The sequence below is a fragment of the Mus caroli genome, unplaced genomic scaffold (assembly GCF_978045245.1).
Source record: "Mus caroli unplaced genomic scaffold, Mus_caroli_1 scaffold_9, whole genome shotgun sequence".
Lineage (NCBI taxonomy): Eukaryota > Metazoa > Chordata > Mammalia > Rodentia > Muridae > Mus > Mus caroli.
This window is the reverse complement of record NW_028227264.1, coordinates 37,272,572-37,292,426: the sequence shown is the minus strand read 5'-3', so window position 1 is coordinate 37,292,426 and position 19,855 is coordinate 37,272,572. Positions and strand designations below refer to the sequence as shown.

The 19,855-nt window shown below is 41.3% G+C and overlaps 1 protein-coding gene across 1 annotated transcript in view; it reads right to left on the bottom strand.

Moving 5' to 3' along the window:
- Lama4 (laminin subunit alpha 4) overlaps positions 1 to 19,855 on the bottom strand; it is a 146,397-nt gene that overhangs the window by 87,684 nt on the left and 38,858 nt on the right. Inside the window, exons 3-4 of the mRNA XM_021173805.3 lie at positions 14,544 to 14,668; positions 8,373 to 8,453 (exon numbers count right to left, since the gene is read on the bottom strand). Of these exons, the coding sequence (XP_021029464.1) occupies positions 8,373 to 8,453; positions 14,544 to 14,668 (206 nt within the window). The remainder of the gene's footprint in view (positions 1 to 8,372; positions 8,454 to 14,543; positions 14,669 to 19,855) is intronic.

Here is a 19,855-nt window from a genome sequence, read left to right as displayed (position 1 = left end):
AATTCATTATTCTGCCTCGGCTTGGCAACTGCTAAGATTATAGGCATTATGTCCCCACCTTTAGAGTTCTTTTGTTTTTTTTTAAGGAACCACTCTTTCTCAATGTGTTGTAGACTACCCAGATTTGAGTGTCTTGATGAAATTAGTGTGAGGACATGGCTGGTAATTTTGGGGATTGGTGTGCATGGCTGGCATCACTTTTTGTTGTACTGCATTCTACCTCTCTGCCAAGGGAGAGAAAACACACACACACACACACACACACACACACACACACTCACTCTCTGGGAGGAGGCAGGACAAAGTACCTCTCTGCCAAGGGAGAGAAAACACACACACACACACACACACACACACACACACACACACACACACACACACACACACACACACAAAGTACCTCTCTGTCAAGGGAGAGAAAACACACACACACACAGAGTCCAAAACTGAGAGTCTACAGTGGTTTCAGGTGGCCTCTCTTGGTACTCAGGTTTTGCTGGTTAACCACCAGGAGGGGAAGTTAAGAGGGGAAGTCAGGAACAGCTGCTGTCTACATTTTCCCTCAGGGTGTCTATTCTCCAGGCAGGAAAGAGGAAGGCAGAGCCCAGGACTAACAGAATCTGGCCTGGTTAGGAGCAAATGCTGAGAGTATGGGAGTGGCTGGAGCAAAGAAAGCCTTCTTTGGGAGTTTTAGACCAGACTCTTTAAGGGGAAAGGCCTTTCCTGTGGCAGTCATTAATGAAGCAGCTCTCTGAGATGATCCTTGCTTGTTCGTATTGCTTTATTTGATGGAGGATGTGAATGCATATGCTTTATTTGGGGTGAACCTGGGCTGCAAATAAATACCCAGGCCAGAAGCTCATTGGCTGAATAATAGCCTGGTCAAAATGTTAGTGGCTTCTCTACTGTGAGTCAAATCATAACCTGCCCTGCCATAATGAATTGTTCAAGCAACCAAGTCATTACTGAATACTCTCCTAGCCGAAAGCGACCAAACTGGAGTAATTCCTTGGAAGCTGTCCTAGTTAGGGTTACTTTGGCTATGATGAAGCACCATGACCAAAAGCAAATTGTGGAGGAAAGGTTTTGGGGTGCTTATACTTCCATATCATAGCCCATCACTGAAGGAAGGCAGCACAGGTAGGCACTCAAGCAGGGCAGGAACTTGAGGGTGGGAGCTATACAGAGGCCATGGACGACACTGCTTACTGTCTCGAATATCATAGATTTTTCAGCCTGCTTTCTTAGGGATGGGACCACCCACAATGGACTAGGCCCTCCTTCGTCAGTCACTAAGAAAATGCCCTATGGCTAGATCTTCTGATATTCTCAATTGATGTTCCCTTCTTTCAGATGACACTAGCTTGTGTCAGTTAATATAAAACTAGCTAGCACAGATGCATAGCCCAGCTCCTTGCTTGAAAGTCATAGAAGGGCAGCAGACCAGACTTAGCTACTGGCTGCCGTTTTGAGCGTAGTCTGGACACAAAGTATGTGGCAGAACCGACAACACCAGAAGTAATCAGAGTTGAATCCTGACTTCGGTTCTTCCAGGTGCTTTAGTATGCAAACTAGCAGAGACCAGTGCCTACTTGCATTTATTGAGGAAGAAGAGCCAATGTCCATATCATAGCAGCCGTTAAGGAGGACACCCAGCTAAGTGGGAGGCAGAGACTGAAATCTATTCAGCCTTCACTCATAAATCAAACTGTGTACTCTGGGTAAAGATTCTTCTGTCTGGAGACAAAAATGCCTTCTTCTTCCCCAAAGGTGCTATAAGAGATCCTGTTTTGAGAGATAAGACTGCTGGCTTCACTTAAGGGGACACCTGCCCATAGGCTCCAGTTATTTGCTACCAGACTGCTAGGGAACAAAGGACTTGGGCTTGCAGATCTTACTTTTGAAGGGAAAAGTAGGACTTTGGATTCTGATGCAGCAGTGCTTTTCTAGAGACCAGCAGAGTAGTCAAGGTTAAACTATGCATGTTTGCTGGATGACTGTGGAACAGCCTTTGCTGCAGAGCCTAACGCTAGAGTGGATGAGGGACTAAGAGTAGCTGAAGGCAGCATGGGAGGCGTTGGAAGAAACATATAGTCCCTCCTAGTGGAGCTGATGGTCAGACAGAGGAACCAGGTCTCATATGAAGAGGAAACACATAAAGAGAAATCTAGGGGAGGATTCCGAGTGTCATGAAAGTGATATGGAAAGAAGTGGTGTTGGCCATTCTCAAAGGGGATCTGAGAGAGCAGAGATGGCTGTGGCTGGTTAGGGCTCCCGGATATTGTGTTGGGAGTGGACAGTAAGGGAGACCTTTCCAAAGAGGCCAAACCATCAGGCCAGTGATAATAAGATTCTGCATTAGAAAAAGCTTCCCTTTTGAGGTATGAGACCCACGATTCAGAACCTTTGGGAAAAGGATCAATGAGTGCGAACGAATCATATGCAACTCCAGGATCCTCTGACTACACTATTGATCAACATGTGGTGTGCGGCCTCTCAGCTTATTTCTGATGTCTGTCTTTTGGTGTAGCTGTAGTATTGGTATCTGTCAGTCTATACCCATTGCATGTCTGAGATAGCATCTCAGAGCTTCTGTGTTGGCTCCTTCAGTTTCCACTGACAGCTGGAAGAAAGACCTCTCACATCTAGCATTCTGAGGCCCAGAGGCTACTCCAGTTTTTCTGGATCACGTGGGAGATCACTGTTCAAGGCCCAGACCCTCAAACCCTGATGTTCTTTCCCTTGTTCTACATTGCACCACACTGCCACTGTTACAAATGAGTAAATAAATTCACCCAACAGAGGGACAATTCATGTCCATTTTATGTAAGGCATAGGGGCAGGCAGGAAGAGGAAAACCACATGGCTCCTGTTCTGAAAGAACAGGAAGTGAATTAAACATAATATAATGCTCTCTACAAGCCTATGAAAAAGATGAGGATGAATGTAAGTTCTACACACTCCACAAAGAAACACCCTGAGAGGAAATATCCAATGAGCTTTGTTATTCATATTTCCTCATGTCTTTGTGCTTCAGATTTCTATGGCCTTTGGTCTCTCAGCCAGCATAAATTATTCATCTATGGAGAATGTGACTGGATTGAATTTCTATCCTTTGCTGCAGTTCACCAAACAGAAAAATATTAGACTATAAGTCTAGGTTCATTGAAATTGGATTCAGATTCATCACAGTGTGCAGCTGGGAATCTTGAGGTCTTGGGGTGGGGTGACAGGTGCTGGTTTATCCATCTTGCATGTAAAGAAAACATCTTTCTTTCTTTCTTTCTTTCTTTCTTTCTTTCTTTCTTTCTTTCTTTCTTTCTCTTTTGCTTTTTGAGACAGGGTCTTCTGTAGCTTAGGTTGACCTTGAACTTGCTATGTAGCAAAGAATGACCTTGACCCTTGTCCTCCTGGTTCTCCTTTTGCTAGGATTACAGGCCTGTGCCACTGTGCTCAGCCTTAAAAAAAAAGGGGGTGGGGAATTTTGATCTATAGCTATTATTGTGCCTCCTTCCTCTTCTACTTGTCTCCATGGGGCACACAGCTGTCACTGAAAGCCTTTTTTGAGAAAACCAAAACTCCTTGCTTGCTTAGTACAGAAATGTTTCTGGGAGGGTCATATTCTAGTCCTCTCTGAGAGTCAGTAAGGAGGTACTTGAAGAGAGAAAAGCCATATTAGAGAACAGGCATCATCTAACTCTGCTTCAAAGGCTGAGAAATAAGGCTAGAGAAACATAAGTGTGCTCAAGATTAGAAGTCCAAAGGCCAGCGGCATGGCAGAGAACAGCACCCAGAACTCTATGAAAGTGATGGAACTGATAGTTGTTCAAAAGACTTGGTGCCTTTTAGAGCGAATTGGGCCAAATTTCTGAATCTTCTTTACTGTTCTTTTCTATCTCGAAGGCCATCATCATTAAAGTCATCATCGCCATCTCTGATGACACTGTCTACTCTGCTTGTGTCTCTTTGCTGGACTCATTTTCCTGTGTATACTTTAGGGGTTCACTTTGGATTTGGTTTGTTTCCCCCCCCCCCCCCATTCTCCTCTGATCCTCTAGGATCAGCACCTACATGGAAGGAAAATATTCATGGGGGTCTTAGTATGTTCCTTATAGTGCCACCAAATTGAGAGGACGGAAGTATACATTAAAAGCATGTGATTAAAGGCAATGTGGATGACTGAGGCAGAAACATTGAGACCAAATACGTTTGAGATCTGAAAAACAGCATTGAATGCCAGGTCTCTGGGTTTTGACATTGGATTTATCACTAAACAACAATATGAGCTTAGATTAAGTCTCCTCATGGCTCTGTCAGCTCCCCCATCTTTCAAGTGTGCCTCTTGTGGACTGAAGGTCACACTGGATAGGAATGAGAAAAGCAAACTTTCCCAAAACTTAGGCTTGTGAATTTCCCAATTATATACAGTAGCAGCCAACTTCCATTTAAAGTTATTTAGTCAAAAGGCACTCATACAGTGAGCACATACAGAAATCATTCAATAAGAGTTAGTTATTACTGTTAGCATCACAGTTGCAGTCTTAGAACAGACAGATCTAAAGCCCTCATCTGGTGGTTCTGAGGAGTGGATGGGTACCAAGTAGGAGGAGAGAAGGAGAGAGAGGCGGGCAGAGACGTCGTGGACACAACTGTGATGACAAGGTGGGTGGCTGCATTTGATCTATGCTCCTTCACAGGGCAAGAGACAGACTAAGCAGAATGTGTCTTATATTTTAGACCTTCTAACTTGTACACAGTATGACTTCACTTTAAAGAATATTTTCATAGACTAAAACCCTTCCAGTGTTCATTAAAAATAATTTTAGTGTATTTCAAATATAAAAGCAGGTGAAAACTCTGTAAGCCTCTGGCTTTTATATGTCTGTAAAGAAAACCAGAGTGGAATTTCAAATAGAGTATGGACAAAACCAAAAGAAATCAGAGGGCCAGAGAGATGACTCTGTGGTCAAGAGGAGTGGTCAACCCTTTGCTCTTGCAAAGGGTTGGGATTTTGATTCTAGTACCCAAATTTTATCTCACAACCATCACCTCCACTTCCAAGGGATCTGATATGCGTGTCTAGTCTCCTCAGGCAAGCTTTTATACATACAAGATAACTAATATTTTATAAAGCAACAAGCAATCAGATTCAAATGAATAGTAACTCAAGATGTCAGATGATGTCTTGATGAAGTGTGGGGCTTGCAATGGGACTTTGTGATGTGGGATAAGAGATAGTGTCTCACTTTTTTTGCCCTGGCTAGCCCTGAACTAGGCTCAAGCCTCCTGCCTCAGGTATGTAGGACTACAAGTGTATGTATGTACCTGCACCTGGCTTTAGTCCTTACTGTCTACTGCTTTTTGTGAGTGGTTTTCTGGTGTCTCCTCCCCTAGCCTTGGTGTTCCTCAAGGACAAGAGACTGCCTCTTAGATGAACTCATACTAGAATCACTCCACCCTGCACCGTGAGACCACGTTTTGATGTACAGGACCTCTGCACTTTCTCTCTAGGTGGAAGGAGTGTGAAGGGGAGAGTTGGGAAGAACAGGAAAGAGCAGATGGAGCTGAGAGAGTTTCTTATACTGACCCTCTTCATGCAGGCAGTAGATTCTAGAAGGGAAGCTTTCTTCTAGTCCCTTAGTGGATGGTGGATGCAGAGCATTTCAGAAAGATCTAAAAGGTTAGCATGTCTCCCCTGCATCTCAGAGGTTTGTTTAAATGATGCTCTTAAACAGGAGAGCATTTGGGAAAACCAGTGCAAAGACATAACAATAACTTAAATGTGTTTACCCCAAGTGTTCAAATCCTGACTCCCTACTGCCCCACCACCACCACCAGTAATGTGGCTTCAGACAAGTCCCTTGGCACAGTTTCCTCATCAGCACAATGACAAAAATGTGACCTCCTCTCAGAGTGGTTGCAGTGACGATGTAGGTCAGGGAGGATGTAAGAGGTGAGTAAGGGTGACACTAATGCCCTCACAATGTCAAAGGAAAGGGACTCAGGAAGATGAGTCAACTCATCCCAGGCACACCTGATGCCAGTGATGACCAGGAGTCAGTAGCTGCAATGGTTCCCTTGCCACCAGCTACTTGTCACTGAGCATTTGCTAGGTTCCAGGGGCTGTCCTTCACCCCTGGCAGTATTATCTCTCCCCTATCTACCTTCTCCTCACCCTCTTGGTCTCCTTTCTTCCCAAACAGCCCTGCCTTCTGTTTTCATTATATATATATATATATATATATATATATATATATATATATATGGGTTTTTTTTTGTGTATGCTTGCCTTATGCTTTTTCTTTCCCTCTTCTTAATTCTGTTTCTATTTTTGTGTCATATACACTTGCACCTGCACATGCCCATTTAAGTCTATGTTCTGAGAAAAACACACAAAAGCCCATCTTTTCCATCTGGCTCAGTTTGCTAAACATAATTGCCTTTATCCAGTTTTATCCATTCTCCCCTACAAATGTCATAATTTAGTTCTGCTGAAGACCTAAATAAAATTCTGTTGCATAAATGTGCATTGTCTTATCTACTTATCCACTGATAGAGCTCTCGGCTTCTTCCATATCTTTGCTCACTGTGAACAGTGCAGTAATAAACATGGCCATGCAAATATCTCTGTGGCATACTGTTTAGAATTCCTCTAGCATATAATATGCAACTGGAGTTCTTTCTACAACATAAGTTTTCCAGGGCAATATAAACATCATATCAGATCCTGGCTTACTAGGTAATGGCAGATCCCACAAGCTTCTGATGTGTTCAGGGTAATTATTTAGCTGCAATCATGTGTCTGTAGTGGGTATGCTGCCCTGTGTCAGGGCGGGAACCCCTGTATCCCCATAGAAGTCTTATGTGTACCAGTCTGGCACTTGATCAGCAGAGCCATTAACTCCTCCTGGCAGACACTGGAGAGACCCATTAGCAACACGCTTTGTCCTAACCAAACTATACAGAATTTAACTTCAGACACAGGAGACAAAGCACCACCCTAGCCGGGTACACAATCACCTCAGATCTATGGAGCCAGAGAATGAGTAAATTGTGTGCCTTGTATTTCTGTCTCCAAATGAGGAGCCATGCAATGATTGTGTCACAAATATTAATCACCTCATGTCATCTCCTTTGCCAATCCTCCTATAAAATGATAACCATGTGGGTCCTCAGCTTCTGTTTCCCGCCTGTAACATTGATGGAAAGGAAACGTCTATTCACCAGGTATAAGAATTACCTACCTCTGATACTTTTAAAAGTTAGTATAGCAACATAGAAATCTCTTTTCTTTACCACAAGCTGTGGCTGTTTTTGAGTTTCAGAACTCTGAGAGATACAAGGTGATTTCTTAGAAGACAGATAGCTTTATAATTAAGGATTTATTTCTTAAGCCACAGGCTGAGTTTGTGAGTCCCACTGAGGAGCTGGCCTGCATATGCTGTCCACGAGGTGAGAGGCCTGTGGATATGCTGCTAGACTGAATGTTTGGCCTGTACGCCTGGCCCTTCCCTCCCTGTCTTTATGGAATTACAACATCACGAGGTTGCCTGAGTCCAATGGTGAGGCAAGTGTTCACAGTGTCTCTGTTATAAAGGCCTCTCTGTGAGATTCTTTTAGTTAAAGGCATTTCATCTTAGAGAACAGTGAACAGCTGACAGATGGAATGGATGGCAAATATCTTACTAGGAAATCATTCGGGGGGCGGGGGTTGGGGGGCTCCCATGCTTAGCTCCTGAGGTCTTTCTTCAAACCACACAGTATCTAAAAAGAACATTTTGTAATCACCCAACAGGGACTCAGAACACCCAAGCTTGTGGATTTTATTTTGTAAGAAGAGGAATAATGAGTGAATTAAATAACCAGATAATTTTTTATTCATTTCTCATTCTATGAGCAATAGAGAATTCAAGAGAGGAGTCACTTTCTATTTATTTAGAAAGTCTCACTCTTTATCGGAGAGATATTAATTATAGTACTGGTTTGTAGTGTTGGAAAGAGCAGAGACTGTCACCAGAGTCATCTAGAGAATCTTCCCAGCACACCCAGATTCATTTCCTTCCTTCCCCATCATATTCCGAGATATGACCCTGGTCTGGACCACAAGGGGAGATTCTATCGTAGCTGTTCTGAGACATGAAGTTTGAGGACAACACCCTACTTGGGGTTCTGAAATGCTTTTCCCACCCCCAATTTGTGCATCAACCTCAAAACCTTTTGAACAGAAACACAGTAGAGTTGATGTGCACATGTGTGTGTGCGTGTGCACACACGGTCGCGTACACACACCCACACCCACACCCACACCCACACACACACAAAGCTTCCTCCAGCCCAACAGGAAAAAAAAGAAAGAATTTTTTTCTATTTACCTTTCACAGTTAGGTCCAACATAATTTTCTTTACAAATACACCGAACAGCTCCATTTTTCCTGTAGCAGGATTCTGCAAAGCTAGAATTGTTACACATGTTAGAAGGCATCTCATTGTCACCGATCTGTGATGCTGGAGAAAGGGGCTGGCTGAACTTCGGATTAGGTCATTTCTACCTGGTTGTCCTCCAAACAAGTGCATTATGCTTAAACTGTTACCTTTCAGGGGAGACTGGACCAGCAAGCCCAGACTGAAAACCCTACTTACTCCATGTGAGGCCATCTCCCAGGTATACCATTACACATCTCTATTTAGAGGTGGTTTATTAGTTTTGCTTGAAGCTGTGGGGATTTCTAGCATAGCAGGTTATATATATATATATGTATATACATGCACACACATATACTCAAATATATAACTTCAATTCAAATATATATATAAGTATTCAAATATATGATATATTCAAATATATAACTTCAATTCAAATGTATATAACTATTCAAATATATAGTATATATTCAAATATGTAATAATTTCAATTCACATATAGAAAATTTCAAATATATACATATATTCAAATATGTAAATATAAATTCAAATGTGTATATAATATTTACTTTTCAAATGCAAATTTAAAACATATGCTCAAAACCCAGAAATAAAAAATTTACTGGTAAATTTTAGACTTGTATAGAGTTTTCTCAAATTTCTGCCACTTTCTGTGTTAGAAGTTTCTGTCTAGTTTTTCTATGCTCAACCTCTTTTTTTTTTTGATTTTTTGAGACAGGGTTGCTCTGTGTAGCCCTGGCTGTCCTGGAACTCACTCTGTAGACCAGGCTGGCCTTGAACTAAGAAATCCTCCTGCCTCTGCCTCCCAAGTGCTGGAATTAAAGGCATGTACCACCACTGCCCAGCTTCAACCTCTGTTTTTAAAGATCAGGAGCCAGTCCTAAATGACATCATCCATAGAGTCTTAACCTTTTTCTCTGTGTACTTGTAAGTCTCAGGACTAAGGGTCAAGGGGTCAAAGTAGATCAAAGAGCCAAAAACAAGTCTTCAAGAAAGAAATAGGGTCCATAATAAAAATATTCGTATCTATAACTATTTATCTGTATCTATCTATACCATCTATCTCCCCTCGGATTCCTCCTTTCTTTTTTTTTCTCCCACTTCCTCTTTTTTATTTTTTCTTAAGGTAGGAAAAAAAATGAAGATATAAAACAGAAAAGTAATAAAAAGTATCGGTCCAGCAGAATAAATAGCTACCCTAATTTACTGGGACAGAAGAAATGGAGAGTTACCCTTTCAAGTATGAAAAATTTCACAGTGAGACACAAGTTGCGCGACATGTGGGTGTGACTTTAGCGTGTGACTTTTGCGTTCTGTTTGGCTTCTGTACTGTGCAATCAGAGAGTGACCTAATGATGGTTGGGGAAAAGCAAATGGGCATGTCTGCTTTGTTAAAGGTGATTATAACATCAGGATGAAAACAGTGTATGCTCCTCATTCAAAGGTGATAGTCCCAATTTATTTTCTCATCAGTTTGGTGAAAACATTCCAAAAACATTGCATTCACTTGGCATTCTACCCTTTATTTTGTCTGATTTATTCCTTAGTTGACCTAAAGAAGTCTTGCCCTTTGTATCCAGAAAAAGAACAAATATTCGTGTATCTTTCTTTGAAGGTGTTCCAGCCAGCTAGCCTAAAGCTCAAAGAGGAAGCGTCTGCCTGGGGTGTCTGGAGTGCTGCACGTTTATTTGATGTCTTATGGTTTCAAACAGATCTCATTTTCCTTAAGTGGAACGATTAACACAGCTGCCGGTTGACATGGAGGTTATCTGGTCAGCCCTAGAATAAACAAGTAGACTCTATGCAAATGGCCTTGGGAACCACGTCAGGGCCATTGGTTGATTTCCATGGTGCAGGCTTTGAGGCAGTGTGGTACCAACCACGGATGTTCAGTTTTGTTGTCACTAGCATTAAAATTAAAATTAAGGAAATCCCTAGTATTGGATGTGAAAATGAAAACCTGATGCCTTCCTCAGTCCACTCTGACTTCTGTTGTGCAATGGGGAAGGTGGATTTGCTCTGGGAAAACCCTAAAGTTTAAGGAAAAATCGAAATTAAAAAAAAATGTGTTTGCTTACATATCTCAAGCATTACCTCCTTGCTTAAAAATAACATTTACTTTTATTTTAGCTATGTGTCAGTGTGTGTGCCTATGAGCCTCTAAGGACCCCTGAGGAGGCCTGGAGAGGGTATCCATCTCTTAAAGCTGGAGTTACAGGCAGCTCTGGTTTTCTGGGTGTTGGGAACAGAATACTAGTCCTTTGCAAGAGCAGCAAGCACTCTTAAGTGCTAAGTTACTTTTCTGCCTCTTCTCCCTTTGTTTTCGGATGTGTTTTTAACTGGAAAACCCAAGTCCTAGGTCATCAACTTGAGCCATAGATCTTTCCAGTATAATTCAGATCCCAAACTAGGTGTGTGTCTGAGAAGTTGCCTGATACCTCCTTAGTTTAGACAGATACTTATTTTTTTTTAAATAGAAAGTAGCAATATGAATAGTTTTTTTAAAAACTGAAAATGACAGTGGGGCATTTGACTTTTTGTAATATATCTGGTTAATGCGTGAGATAGTTCATGAGCTAAATCAATACTAAAAGCAGACCTTTTGGGGGCCCAGCTGAATCTTATCAGTTTTGTGATGAAAACCTAACCCATCCCTGTCCCTGTGAAGTCAGTTTTCCTCAAATAGAACCATTGCCACTACAAATCTCAGAGGCCTCTCAAATCCATCCTTCCCACCCCACAGAATATTGCTTACTCACAGATAGCATAATTTTGTGTTTGTTTTAATTTTCTGCAGATTTTATTGTATCAGGTCTTGTACCACAGAGAAGATTGTAAGGTTTTTTTGTATGTGAACACGCTTCCACTTGGAAATGCATTTCTGAGGGTCTTCAGCTGCTGCTTTGGATCCTAGATGTGTGGTCTCTTGATGGCTTCGGAAACTGCTTCTGAGCTGAGGGCCAGAGACTCATTACCTAGCTGTCAATTTCTGCTGCTTTTATCGAAGGGCTAACAGCCAGAAGCAGTACTTCTTGCTCAACTAAATTACTGGATAATCGGTCTCAAAAGAGAAAGGGCCATTTGCTGCAGGCATGTAAAATCTGCTGTACTTTTGACCTAGTGAAATATGGCTTTCAGCTGTTGGATAGATACACTGCTGGCAAGAAATACCAGTTTCATATTGGCCTGATTTCATGTAGACAAAGGTTCCCAGTCTGTAGGGAACCATATTTTAGAGGTTTGATACCTTAAGACACTCATGCCAGATAATTGAGATGAGGAAGACCTGCCATGTGAATGGAGCAGAAGTGCAAATCATGAAGATGTAATTAAGAGGAACCGTTTAAGATTGCTTTCCTAATTCCTGTTCCTGTCTAAAGAAATTGTCTAAGGCCCGAGCTTCTACATCCTTTTCTGAGCAGATAAGGGTATATGGCATCCTCATATGGGCAAATAAGTGAAGCTTGTTATTAGAGGTAAATATATTTAAATGCGGTAAATCTTAAGTGTGGTGAAAGTCTCCTCAGATGTGGTTAGGATTGATGTTTGAGAACAGAATCCTAATGAGCCTTTAAAGACTACACCCCAATGAGGCTGACATTCTTGAGTGAAAATAACAGAATGTTAATGTTTGTACTCTTCACTCTCCCTCTCAGGACTGTTCATCTTACACACATTACTAATACTGTCAGACATGACAGATCACTAAGGAAAGTCTGAAACAGTTTAATGGTTTCTGAAAGATGCCACTGTAGAGCTTCTGACTTCACTGTCTGACAGGCATGCTGTAAGATTTGAACGCAGTTGATCCCTCAAGTGACTAGGGAAGACAAGGGAGAAATCTGGTTGTCATTTTTTCTTTTAAACTTATCAGTGTGTAGGGGGGCAGATCTTTGGGCCCTTTTTGTTGTGTGCATATGTGTATATGTGTGTTTGCTTGTGCATTTCTCGGTGTGTGTGTATAGGTGAGAGATTGATGTGAAATGTGCTCAGCGACTGTTCTCAAATTCTCTCCAGCTTATGTCTCAAGGCAGCGTCTCTCACTGGAACCCAGAACTCAGTGATTCAGCTAGTTGACCTAACCAGATTGTTCCTGTGATCTGGATGCTGGGGTTAAAGACAAGTTGCCACACCTGCCCAGCATTTATACTGGTTCTGTGAATCGAAATCCTGGTCCTCATTAATACATGGCAATATCTATTGAGCTGTGTCTCAGCCCAGTACTAGGATTCTCTAAAGTAATTCATTTAATTTACGTTCTGCAATTACTATCCATTGTGTAAATATTGCCTATAAGTATAACAGTGCCTGGCACAGAGTATTAGAAAAGTTACTATGTTCTATGTTTAGCAAAGCCATATCTACTTTTGCTTTTCCACATGGCCCATACATATCGCTACATCCAGTCTCACAGCCCTACTGTTGGTCCTCAACCTTACTATAACTTACTTACAAGGAAAATAAGCTGAGTTCAAAGCAGGCAAAAGAACCAAGGGATGGAACCAAAATTTAAAGCTAGTCTAACAAAAACCCTAAATCTCCCAGAGAGCAGTACACAGAGACAAGGTAACTAGTCTGAGACCATACAGGTCCTATGTGTCAAGACAGAAATATGAAGGTAGGTTGGTGATTCTGTTTACTTATGGTATATTTAAAACACACATAATCTCTGACCTCCTGTTTTTAACAAAGCGCTTCTGTAACTCTTGACATTGTCAAGTGAAAGACTTCTATTTCTTGGTTTATAAGAAGCCTCTACACTATATTTGAGTATGCTAATGAGGACACTTTGTGACACTTTAATCGAGTCAGTGTGGGAGTGGACACTAGAGAAAACATCCACGTGGCCAGAGGGCTAGAACTTTCAACATCCCACCACCTCCAACCTCTGAGCTCAATGACTAATGACCTGGATGAGAAGCCTGGAGCAGTGAGGCTTGGGGGAGCTTCCAGATTCTTCACATATGGAGACTGAAAAGAGGGGTTCTGCACCCTCTCCTTTTGTTCCCCTATATTTTCCTTTCTACATTATATATGTCTTTTATACATTATTTATTTCCATATATTTCCTTTTAGGTTACTTCTTTTGGCTTTTCCAAATGAATTGTATCATTAAAAAAAAACTGATCGTCATAAGTATAATGCTGTTTTGGGTTTTGTGAATAATTGTAGTGAATAATTAAACAAGAGAGTGCTTAAGGGAGCCCCAGATTTGCAGTTGAATGGTCAGAAGTGTGAGTAGACTCATATTCATATTTCTGACTGGCATCTGTAGTGGGGGCAGACTTATGGGACTGAAGCCTTACCCCAGGGGCTGTCCTACCTTTAGGTACTTTCATTCAGAACTGAACTAATTGTAGGACACCCCATTGGTGCTAGGAATTGGAGAGCTGGTTAGTTTTATATTTCGAAACTATTTTAATTCTACGCTTTTATTTTTCAGTTCTATGGATAAAATCCAGGGGTTTATATGTGTCAGGTAAGTGCTCTACCAGTATGCCACATTCTTAGTCCTTCCATGGTACCATTCTCTCTCACTAGATTTCTCCCTTACTATGCACTTAAAAATGCATTATTTTCATTTATGCCCAATGGATAGGGCTATTCTCAGTAGTTCCACACTCTAGTCACAACATAGCTGGGAGTTACTGATTGGTTCTCAGCATCCTTTTTTTTTGTGTTTTAATTCTGGTTGGAAAGCATATTTGATTGCTTCATGCAGGGAATCAACTACTCCAGAAGAGTCAGAAGGGGAAATGCTTTAGAGAACAAGTATGTCTGTTGCTATTCCTTGTGTAGGTTGTTTAGGTTATGTAGGTTGAAGGAAAGCTAGGAAAGGATGGGATGGCTGTGGTTGGGACACTGAGGTGATTTCATTGACTTTATGATTATGATAATATTTTGGAAACAGTTGTTCCGGTGAGTGCTTAAACTCTACCCCCCAAAGTGTATGTAGACCAGAGCACTTTCTTACACTTTTCTCAACTTGAAACATTCAGTTTTGCCTATGGACAAACCCCAGAACTATGCATAGAGCTAAAAAAAATAATAATAAATGTGAGAGTAGTCATTTGGAGAAACTGTCTTTCTTTAGGACTTACTTGGCCAGGTGGGGCAAGGGACAGGGGCACGGCTGGCAGAACCGGGGTGTGCCTCTGATGGAGTCTCCAATATAGCCATCCAGACATTTTTCACAGTGCTCTCCTGTTGTGTTCCGCTGGCAGTGCTGTAGGACAGGAGACAGGAGTATTGAGAAGAATGAAGAAAGGTCAGAGAGAGCAAATGTAAGCACCCTAGCTTACTTCAAACAAAGGGACGTCAGCCAACCAGAATACATGGTATGTGGCAACATAAAGGACTCATGTAAGTGCTAGTCAGAGCTAGAGGTGTAGATGAAGGTGGAGGCATGCACCCTGCAGGTCTATGTGTGCACTGGCAGGCTGGGACTCTGCTTGGAGTCTGTATGCAGAGGGGACTCATCAGTCAACCATCTTGATTCAGAAAGATAATTAGAGTTACCATACTCTAGGTGTTCTGGATGCTTAGGCTTACTGACTTGGTAATGAAAATGAAATGAAAATAAATAATATTCCCATAGTGCTTAACTATGAGAGTGGAAACGATGATTTATGGGCACAGAAGAGCAAATATGTCAGGCTGTGGCACACATACATCAGAAGGAAGATAAAGGTCCTTCTACTAATGGTTTCCTATCTTGGTTAACAACACATGTGAAATAGCAGGCAGGTTGGTTTTTATAATTTCCCATTTCTGATAAGGGTAACAAACAGGAAGAAGGGCATAAACTAGGCTCTTCTTATTGGAGATCTGCAGCACGTTTCAAAATCTCCAGAAAGTTCTCTTTAGTTCTCCCCTCACAGTCCTATCTGTGTCCCACTATCCACATCAAGTTACCTGTCCCAGGCTCACCCTTCTTCTCTAACACACTGGATAATCTAGCACTGTATTACAATTAACATGTGTGAAGTAGGCCCTCAGTACAGTGCAGTAGTCCAACAGGAGGAATCCTATGTGGATAACAAACTACCCTGACTGCATTCTCCTTAAGTATTTGGCCTACCATTAGGTATGGCTCTGAAATATAATTATGCAGCAGAAAATAAATTAGAATATGGCTTAGACAGTCTGATCAATGAGAACTCTTAAAAAGAAAATTTAACATGTAGGCAAGAGTTTGTTCCTTCATAGTCTTTAAAACTGTGTCATGTGCTCAGCCACATCTCAGAAAATATTAAGAAAAATTAATGGAGGAAAGAGAAAACATGAAATGATGAACCAGCATCTGGAGCAAGGAAAAGCAATAAAAATCCCAAATGAGCCTGAACTTGGGACAGTGTCTTTCCCAGGAAAGTCAATGGAGCTGTATCCTACTACCATACATCTGAACCACGAGGCATTTGTAAGAATGCTTGTAAATTAGAGACAGATTTGTCTGAGTCCTTGTTACATGGACGAAACAGGTCTGTGTAGAAGAAAACACACTAAGATCATAGGCCATCTCCTCGTAGCTGAAGTGACTGTTAAGGCACAGAAACAAGGCAATTCTCAGTTCTGTCTTTTTGTCACTTGAGATGCTTAAGAAACCCCTTCGAGGCTTTGGTTGTGTTTGTAGTAGCCATGGGTGTCAGTATTCATAGACACAACACGCAATCTCTCAGTCTCTAAAATATCAGAGTGCAAACACTGCCTTTTTTTCACCTTCCTCTTTTAAACAACTTGTTATGAATTCCCCTAGAAGGGGAATATCTGAGGGGAAGAGGGAGGGAGCTGGTAAAGATAGTGCCAGAGGCAGAGAGAAAGGACCCTCACTCTTCATTTTCTAACTAGTTCACTTGGAGCAGTGCCCTGATCCCCCCACCCTCCTCTCCTTTCTCTGTACAATGGAGCTTTAGACTAGATGACCTTCAGGATTCCTCTCGCTCTGAAAGTCTTTAACCCTGAAACTGCAAAATGCTCCGTCACCTTCCGCACTCTGGCATTTTCCAGACAGGAAAATACCTGACAGCAATAAATGTTATTGGGGAGGGTCAAGAGCCATAGTTTAAGAAGCAGGGATCTACCTAAAATGTTGGTATCCTCACTAATTAATAAGAGTTTAATGGGTTTGTGATGAGAATGGGATATGTCCATCAGCACTCCTTAAATTTCAGTGTGCACATATGTCTCATAATAAACCAAGGGAAGTTCAGATTCTGATGCACGACATCTGGGCTGCAACCTGAGAGTCCATATAGCAATCAAGCACCTATGTAATTGCTAATGCTGCTGGTTTGGGCTCCAGTCAAAGAAACAAGTGTCTGGACAGTATTACGTGCTAATTAGTCACTCTAATTGGGTCTGAGCCATAGTCTCCAGCAAAGGGCAATTTACCTTATATTGCATAAAAGGAGTGGCATAGGTAGCTCATAAATTAGAAAATTAAAAGTTTTTTTTTTTTTTTGCATTGAAGTCAGCATCTTTTCAGTATCTAATATATCCATCCCAATGACAAGCTTGGATTAAGCTGACTCATGACAGATAAGGAGCTGAAACTGGTATTAAGATGAGGAAGACCCAGTTTCTTTATTTCAGGATCATGAAAACAAAACAAAGACCAGCCTTGTGCGTTCAGGGATATGACCGAGGAATGTGAAGGTTTAGTGGAGATGCTGATACTTGAACCAGGCTTTGAAGTTGTCCTTCAAGAAGTCTCCCATGGGGACAATCTGTAAGCACAGAGATGGCTTAGGTAATAGTGTGTTCAGTGTGGCTGGAGGCAGGAACCTTTGGAGCATCTTAAAAAGAGGGATTCTTTGACTTGGGCTTTTGAAAGACAGTTCCATTGTCATCAGGTGACAGATTAGAGGGAACACAGTGTGTGGTTGGGAGGCTGAGGCAGAGGTCATGGAGGGGTGGTGTGGTCCTAAAATGAGGTAGTGGCAAGTCATAGAAGAGAGGCAGCCACTTAACAGTTTGAGTTGTTGGGATCTTGGATCAGATTAATGTTGGGGAGGAAATGGAAGTTGATGAGGACAATGGGGCCTTCTGATAGAATGATGCTTTCAGTAAGGTAGGGAATGTAAGAGAAGGGACAAGTGTTGGAAGGCAATGATGGGCATTGTATAGAGAATCTAGTATCAGCATTCAATTCCTGGTACATTCTGTACTGATGGGTACAAAGCATCAGGGAACTCCATCAAGCTATTCATGCTTAGCATTCTTTAGACCTTGAGACTTTTTGACTCTCTGTCACACTTTGGCTATCATGGAGCCAAACTGATGGCTATTTGGAAAAAATATCGTTTTTTTTTTTTTTTTTTTTTTTGTAATAGACTCAAAAAATCACCAAAACTTGTATATAGCAACATGCCCATCAATAGTGATTTTATTGTTGTGGTTTTTTTTTTTTTTAGCAATGTTTTATCTAGCCTCAGATTCTTGGACACTTTAACAGTGCCAGGTATAAATTCCATCTCATGGAGTGGGCCTTAAAGCCAATCAGAGTGTTTGGTTACTCCCATAACATTTGTGCCAATATTACACTGGTAGGCAAGTTCCTATTGTAGGTCTGGGGTTTGTAGCTGGGTAATGTAGATGATCACTTTTCTCCTCTGAGAGTGTGAGACTATCTCCCAGCATCATGAAGGCTAGTGAGTAGAAATGAAGCTTCTAGTTGGGTACCAGTTCAATTTCTCCACATTCAATGTCGGAAGTTATCAGTGTCTTCAGCAATAGGGCCCTCCCATCAGGTTGTGGAGAGTAACCAATAGCCTTATCAATACCCTGTGATTCTTTTTTTGGGGGGGGAGGGGTGTCCTTTATTGGTTAGTGATCTTTTGTTTAATTAAATACAAATTGTGCACTTTTTAAAAATTAAATTTATAAGAATATAAATATGTTAACTTGGAGAATAGGTTGTGGGTGATTTTTTTCTCCTTGAATTTTAAATACTTTTAATATATATTATGTATTTAATATTACATATACATAATGTTTATTATTTTCACACTGAGCATAGTTTATTTAAATTAGAGGAAAGAACCTATTTCTCTCTGAATAGAGTATTAATGGGGGTGGGGACTGCCATCAATATGAGAGGAATGGTTATTTCTTTCTGTGTGAATTTTCCATCTTACAACAAAGTAATTATAGGAAGATTGACAGTTGATGCACATGAGTGTTTAATGGCCCAGTGCACTGCCAGAGTCGGGGAAGGGTCCTGAGACACTGAGTCTCCCCAGAAGCTCATGTCCAGATTAAAGCCTACAGCTGTTCCTGTTCTGACAACATCATCACAGCTGTGGCTCTATCCTCGCTCTTGATGGACCCTGACAGAGTGAGCTTTTCTGCCTCTTTACCTCTTTCTGATTACTGATCTTGCCAGTTGCTTCATGGCAGCTGATGGGCTTGGTAAGCTCTTCCATCTTACAGTTTAATAGACCAGGTAACAGAAAGCTGTATTAATTGGTCACATTACCAGCAATGTACATTGTTTGTTCAAGTCTATGCATGGGATTTCCCCCCCAAATGTCACTGGGATTAAAATAACAGGAAACCGGAAATGCAAGCATTAAAAAGGGGTAGATTTTTGGCAGCTGTGTATGCCTCCAGGGCTGTGGAGGACATCCTGGATGTAATGGTTATTTAGGGGGAGAGGGTAAGACAAATATCATGTTTAAAAAAACCTACAAAATAAAAATTTAATGATTCCCCAATTAATTCGTTGTCTCTAGAAAAGTGACAACCACTAGTTTCATAATAATGGTTTCTAATTTGCATCTTAATGTGAAATGTGAGTCAAATTGCAACTTGAAGCCATATGACACAGAGGCCACCTATAATAAAATTGTCTGTTCAGTAGAGATAGTTATGCAATTCTGAGTGTATTTAGGTAGGTATTGTGCTTTAAAATGGAACTACTCTTGCAGTTTGTGAAAGGTTCTTTTTCCATATGGAAATCTGAAGCACAGAATTTTCCTGCTTTATAGTTGTTGAAGAGGAACTTGATTAGAACGCATAAACTTTAAATGTGGGTGTGGCTTCTCCCGGAGCTGCTCTGGTGGGCGTGGCTTCTCCTGGAACCACTCTCATCAGTACTCCAATGCTAAGTTTTACTGAGTTGTCAATCCATTCTTGAAAATGAGAAGTATTCAGCAAGGCTTTTACATTATCGGCCTCCTCTGACTTCATCAGCATCTTACTGTCTGAAAAACAGTTTGCTGGGAAATTCATTTTAGTGAAGGAAAGAAAAAGTCTCTTTCAGGCTTGACTGCCGAATTAAACAGCAAAAAGACAAAGCATTTGTCTCCATTGGCTATCTGGTTTAGACAACTCTTTAAAAACTAATTTGTACCCATAGACTTGGTTGTCTTACGTGCTGTGACAGGCGATGGTACAACCGCTTAACTGTGGT